General features: G+C 35.7%; 1 protein-coding gene across 1 annotated transcript; it reads left to right on the top strand.

Moving 5' to 3' along the window:
- The first annotated feature begins 596 nt into the window (after positions 1 to 596).
- On the top strand, positions 597 to 3,138 carry LOC147882279 (uncharacterized). The gene is made up of 8 exons (XM_087400215.1): positions 597 to 607; positions 701 to 757; positions 856 to 942; positions 1,060 to 1,125; positions 1,244 to 1,321; positions 1,404 to 1,466; positions 1,562 to 1,635; positions 2,970 to 3,138. The coding sequence occupies exons 2-8, from the start codon at positions 713 to 715 to the stop codon at positions 3,136 to 3,138; spliced, it is 582 nt and encodes a 193-aa protein (XP_087256341.1). The 5' UTR covers positions 597 to 607; positions 701 to 712.
- Positions 3,139 to 6,475: the final 3,337 nt, after the last annotated feature.

Below are 6,475 nucleotides of genomic sequence, written 5' to 3'. Positions count from 1 at the left end.
CTTGAAGCAACTAGTCCTTGTATTGACAAGTCTCCACATAATTCAATTTCAAAGAAGGTATGTTCAATACATTTAATGGTTCTCTAGCATGAAGTAAAAATTTGTATTTATTTGCATAATTTGTGCCACTTCTTACTTGGATTATTTAACTCTTTAGCAGTCTATTGGAGATTCTATTTCTATTAGAGAGGAATTTCATGAACAAGGATATTCAACATCTCAGGTTGTTGACGCATTTGAAAGATATGTTTTTTCAAGAAAAATTCAGAATATCGTATACCAATTGAACTAAGTTCTCATTCCTTTGGATTTCAAAATGATCTATAAGAGTTTAATAAAATTTTGTATGTCTATTTGAAACTTTTTAGAGATATATGGAGCCTCAAGCAACTACTCCTTGTATTAACGAGTCTCCACGTAATCCAATTTCAGAGAAGGTATGTTTATGTTAATACCTTGACTGGTTCTCTACTTTTAGTAAAAAATTATACTTTTTCGTGTAATTTATGTGACATCTTACTTGGATTATTTAATTCATTGGCAGTCTATTGGAAATTCAGTTTCTATTAGAGGAGAATTTTATGGACAAAGATGTCCAACATCTGAGGTTGTTGAAGCATTTCCAATAAAAGATATGTTTTTAATTTTATAAAGAATATAAAATGTTTTCTTTAATAAAATCATATGTTCTTTTGTGTAGATAGATAAGTTCATGGCGAAGAGATTCAAAGGGTTTGAGTATTATCACTTTGATCAGGTGTGTAAGTTTCAATCATGAGTTGTCTTCTATTTTGAAAAAGTATTATTAACCATTCAGTTATTCACAATTCATCTATCTTGAATATTTTATGTCAGGATTCTTATGGTGAAGCGAATGCTGATATGAATGAGATGACATTTTCTAAGATGCTTCATGGTGACATCACTACAAATGAAGATAAGGTATGAATTGCCTTTATCTTTTAGATATGCTTATGATTGAAGCTGTTTTCTTTGATTCAATTGTGATCAGCATCTTCTTTTTAGACAAGTTTTAATTTAATTTTGTCATATTTTTAGGATCCAATATCAAATGTGATTGATTCTACGAATGAAATGTCTAGAAAAAGTGAACGAAAGAGAAAGGTAAAAGTTTTCATTTATTCAATACCCTTTAAAAGTAAAGCAAGTACTTTGTATGCTTGTATTCTTTACATAATTCTTTCCAATGGCATTAACACTACTTGTTGTTTATCATTCATAGGTGAGTGAAAAAATGAGAGATCACTTAGAACAGAAGACCGTGCAAAGAAGTGATAAATCCCAAGGAAAGAGATGCAAGGTATTCTTATATTTAGAATTTATTTTCTATGATTTGAAGTCTTTATACCTTGATTTTAATCTCAATTTTTTATTTGAATTAGAACTTAAAAGATATTCAAGGTACAGACATGGAGGTGACTATGATTTCAAGCGAGTATAAAAGAGTATGTAATAGCCTTTTACATTAGGCTTGATTATTTGAATCATTTGCTTCGAATTTGTTAATATATTGTCACTTGTTTTGTTATTATGCCCTCAGGTGGATTACATTTCAGAGGAAAATATGGAGACGATACTTTTGAAATACATGGGAGTCCACACAATTCATGATATGTATTTTTTCTTAAAAAGTACATATGTGAAGCTTAAAAAGATGGAGAGTAGCTTCAAATAGTACTCTACAGACACCAAGAAACCAGCCAGTAACATTATGATAAGGGACATTGTGCATTGGCTTATTGAAAGTCAAAGAGTTAGATTCATGGAAAAATCTAATGTGCTTAGTTCAGAAGATATAGAGATTTTGATATGACATTTAGCTGGATTCAAATAAGTCTTCAAAGATGTTATGTAGAGCTCTTTTAGCTCTCTTTGGTTGTCTTATATTTCTTATAGTAGAAGTTTTTTGCTTTTTCTTTTGAATATTGTAATAACGAATGGACTTTTTACCTTCTTATTATTTGTAGAAATATTAAAGAGAACTCCATAATCTTTTTGATGGTTTTGTTGAATCTTAGTGTAGATAATGTGAGTTAAGGTAATTATAGTAACAATTGCTTATTGCTCTAGGTACTTTAAAAGTTCAAATTGCTACATATAAAAATGTGAAACATGAGTGCTTCATTTCTTAAATGATATAACTTAGACAAATTCACTTATTTCGCGTTCTCACTATATAGGGAAATAGAATATTCTCAATATTGTTTACTAGTTCATAACCAAGAAGTTTGCAAACTATGAAAAATGGGGCATTTCCTAGTTTGTCTTACAAAGAAAAAGAGGATTCTCTATATCATTTACTAGACTATAACTAGGAAGTGTGCAAACTAGGGAAAATGGAACATTTCCTAGTTAGACTATGTAGGGAATTACTAATGAATTTCACTATCTAGGAAAATTTTCCTATATGGTGAAATTCTCTAATGATTCCCTGCATTGACTTGCATAGGGAATTTTTTGATTGATTCCCTAGATAAGGTAACTAGGAAGTGTTCCATTTTCTCTAGTTTGCACTCTTACTAGTTATGTTCATTTCAAACTAGTAAATGATATAGAGCATCCTCTTCTTTTCCTATACAGAGAACGTCTCAAAGTTCCTTGTGCTAGACTTGTGGCTGTTTGTAGCTCCAGCAACAGTGAAATTAACAAATTCTACATTTACATGCTGAAGCTCCTTTGCAGCGAATGATAGAGAGAATGCCCACTCTAGAAGCTAGAAGTGCCCCGAGAGTAGGACCTTTTACTCTCGGATGTGTTAAGAGGGGGTGTTTCAGACGCACTCAAGATCCCCTATTGTGATGCCTGGGATGAAGCAAAAGCAGGAGAGCTCTGGCCTATACAAATCATCATCCGATGTTTGCTACCTGCGCAAGTGTTTCACGTGCTTCGCAGGCGCCGCTGCACTTTCTATTGGACACAGCATCACCTTGGTCCTATGTGTCTGCCAGCGCCTTTCAGGCCCTTGGGTTGGAGCCCAAGGCATGCATCGAGGAGGATCTTGTATCTCTTCTTATCCATGGTGTCAACGTGCAAGTGAATTTGTCACCAAAGGGTAGTCACTTTGAAGAAATCAGCATTGCGGGTTGCGACTTCTTGGAGGTTATTGTGCTTAGATGACCCTCGACTTTTTTGCACGCTGCTTTTCCATCCATCACACCACATCAACTCGGGATGGGTGATGTTGATGCATTATTACACGTGCAAGATGTCATGCAAGATAGGGGGTCTTGCCTTGTGTAAGGCTACTGTGTTATATTCTTCTTTTTTGTATCCTAGCTATCTCTAGGAAGTACTCTTAATCTTCTGCTCTGTTTGGTTATTTATATACATGTTATGTTCCTGTTTGATTATGTGTAAGTGGCCCAAGATCTCCCTTTTATAAGGCTGCAATCATGGTGATGCTGAGTAAAGTTTCTTTACGACTCATTTACGAGTCTTCCTACTGCACACCACGGTCATTGTTAAATTCTGTTTTAGTGGGTGTTCAAATGTAATAGATGACTAATTTGAAAAAGTTATTTTATTTCGATGCCGATATTCTGACCATTACAAAAAATTTGGACCCAAAAAGGGCCCTGTAAGGGAGCCCTTGGGCTAGTGACATGGAAGAATAAGGTGAATAAAACCCAATAGAATATTGGCTAGTGGAGGGCAATAGAATATTGGAAGTGGCCTGACTTCTCTATTTCTTTATTCAATGGCCCAAACAATGAGGTGGAGCACCCACTTGCTGCCTCAACTCTCCCATCACGTTTTTTAACTATAACCAAACTGAGAAACCTAGTTTCTCAACCAAACTTGAACCATTTGACCTGAAACCAAATCCTCCCATCAAACTACCATACTCCTTTCATTCTCTCTCATTCCTCTTGCTTCCCCCTCATTTTTTAGCACCATTTCGAATTTTTCTTTGCTCCAGCCCTCTTTTCAAATTTCCTGTTGGCTCTTGAGCGGGAGGCTTCTTTCTCTATTCTCCCTCTCATGGGATGGACTCTCATGCCAAAATCTCATCACTTCTCTTCTCTACCTATATTTCCCTCCCATTTCACTCTCATTCTTTCAAAACATTCAAGATTTTTGAATGAGATTCAACCTACCTATTTCTTTCTCTATTTTGGGCGCTTCTCCTTCAAATCTTGCCACTTCCTCTCTCATATGAGATTCTCCCATGACCTGAAATCATTTCATTCAAGAAGACAAGGCAATCAATGTTCTGAGCGAGCCGTGAATGATGCAAGGTGTTTGGAGCTTAGAAGGAGCTACTGGATGAGATTCTTAGAGAAAAGATCAAAGAAGATTGACTTTTAGGCATTGCAGTTGTTGATGCATGAGAATCAATCTTTCTTTTGCCCATCTCTCAATACTAGTTACTTTCCCTACTGCAATCTCTAAGGGTGCATGATTTTGAACCATTTGTGAAGGTTTGGGGTCCATCTAGACGCCTTGTATATTGGAGGTTCAGGTGAGATAATCTTTGGAACAATATTGCAACACAGTGATTATGACGAGATTTGTTTGTTAATGATGTAACTTTCAAGAGACAGTTAGTTCGTAGTTCATTTTGTGTAGTTCTGTTGTTTTGTTTTATTTCATGGTTTGAAAACGTTGAAAATTTTGTTTGTTTTGTAGGAAATTCCATGAGAAATGAGTCTTTTTCACTCTTACTATCAATGGTTTTCTACAGAATATTGCTTGAAATAGATTTCAAGATGTTTGGGAGTATATAATTTGTTTTGAAGAGAGAACCATCAACTTCATCAGTCTTGAAACATATTTGGGACCACTGGGAGGGACAAGTTTGATCACATTTTTCTTTCAAAGAATCTTGCTCCAAGAATCAGGTACTGTTCATTCATGTAGTTTTATAATATTTTTAGTTTTCAACTCAAATCAGGGTCTATCAGAGCAATTTGCATGGAGATTCAGGTGAGAAAACCTTTAGAACAATGCAAGACAATGAAAATAATAAGATTTTATGATGCAACTTTGAAGAAGCAGTTAATTTGTAGTTTGTTTTGGTAATTTTGTTGTTTTCTTTTAATAAAATCAAGAATTACAGAGGTAAAGGTTCAAACATTAGATGGTCAATTGGGAGAGACCACTATAACTGCAACCCACTTCCTAAACTGACTGATGTTGATAAGGCCAAGTATGCACTTAATTTGGGCATACTTGATTTAGTCGGTGAGCCCCATCATGTGTGTAGTACACTAACTTTGAAAACAAAGGCTGGAGAGACTGAAGAATTGGAATTGACAGTCAATAATAACTTTGTGATGGATGTTCGAAGAGTTCTGCAAGCCATGGTGAAGTTTTATGATATGCCTATGGAAGAATGCAATGGTACTCTGAAGATTGTACTAAAGCTTGATGAAAGTGAGGTGGCCAAAGGTCAAAAATTGGAAAGAGTGAGTTTGACAATAATGAATAGAACACTAGACCTTGAAGTTGAGCTTGATGATGCAAGACAGTTCAGTGTGCAATTAGAACATGAGATTTGGTGGTTGGCTGTCTTTGAGGTATGATGGAAATTTGTACTTTAATGCAATAGTGCAAAAAGACTTAGAATATTTTGAAATAACATGTGAGTTTCTTTTGCAGGTGTCGAAAGAGTCACATTCAATTTTGAAGTGGTTTTTTGACCAAACCGATATCCCAAGTGTGATCAAAGGTCATAACAATGGTGAGCTACTTGAAGTTGAGTGCTATGGATCCTACCGTGCAGAATGGCATCTAGCTGCTGACCTCAAGACTATTAAATGTATGTTTAATTTGGCACATGGAGCAAATACAAGCCATCCTTGTCCACTGTGCATGCAAATGAGAGTACCTGCAAAGGGTGGTAAAAAGAATCAAAAGCAATGGGCCTCTGAACTTGCAGAGATAGATCAAACTAAGGCACCAGATAGGGATGGGAAAGATCCATCATGGAGCCCAATTCTTGAAATTCCTCTTGAGCGAGTATACATTTGTGCGCTTCATGCTATTGTGAGAATAATTGAAAAGTTGGGCATCTATACATCATTGATGCATATAACTTGAAGCCCCAACAAGAGAGTGAGAGGATGATTGCAAGAATTGAAAAGGTTCTTTCAGATATGGGACTACACTCTAGGCAAGTAAAGATTACAAAAGATGAGAAAAGATCTGGAAAAACAGGCAATGTTTCTTGTAAGCCAAGCTTTGGTGGTGTCAAGGCTTTCAAATTCCTTTCTGCAAAGAAGAAGAATGACAAGCTCAAACGTGCTAATGAGTTTGATGTATGGAGAAAGTTACACAATGCTTGTTGTGAACGAGGGGGAAAGGGACAAAAAAGACTAGAAAAGGCGCGAGTGTGGTTAGCTCTTGATAGCTTGGTACCTTTACTACAAAAGAAAAGATTCAAAGAAGATGATGCATAGTGTTTCATCAATGTTGTGAATGACTTTAGCCGGACTATGGAGATAGCTTGGGG

The sequence above is a fragment of the Dipteris shenzhenensis genome, chromosome 29 (assembly GCF_047967505.1).
Source record: "Dipteris shenzhenensis isolate YYH24624 ecotype China chromosome 29, Dip_SZ_1.0, whole genome shotgun sequence".
Taxonomy (NCBI): Eukaryota; Viridiplantae; Streptophyta; class Polypodiopsida; order Gleicheniales; family Dipteridaceae; genus Dipteris; species Dipteris shenzhenensis.
Note: the sequence above shows the minus strand (reverse complement) of the source record. Positions and strands in the feature narration are given on the sequence as shown.

Excerpts from the sequence above, each read along its gene's own strand:
- LOC147882279 (XM_087400215.1), top strand. The coding sequence starts at position 713 with ATGGCGAAGAGATTCAAAGGGTTTGAGTATTATCACTTTGATCAG. Across the intron at positions 758-855 it reads AGTATTATCACTTTGATCAG|GATTCTTATGGTGAAGCGAA; the intron begins GTGTGTAAGTTT and ends ATTTTATGTCAG. Across the intron at positions 943-1,059 it reads TCACTACAAATGAAGATAAG|GATCCAATATCAAATGTGAT; the intron begins GTATGAATTGCC and ends TCATATTTTTAG.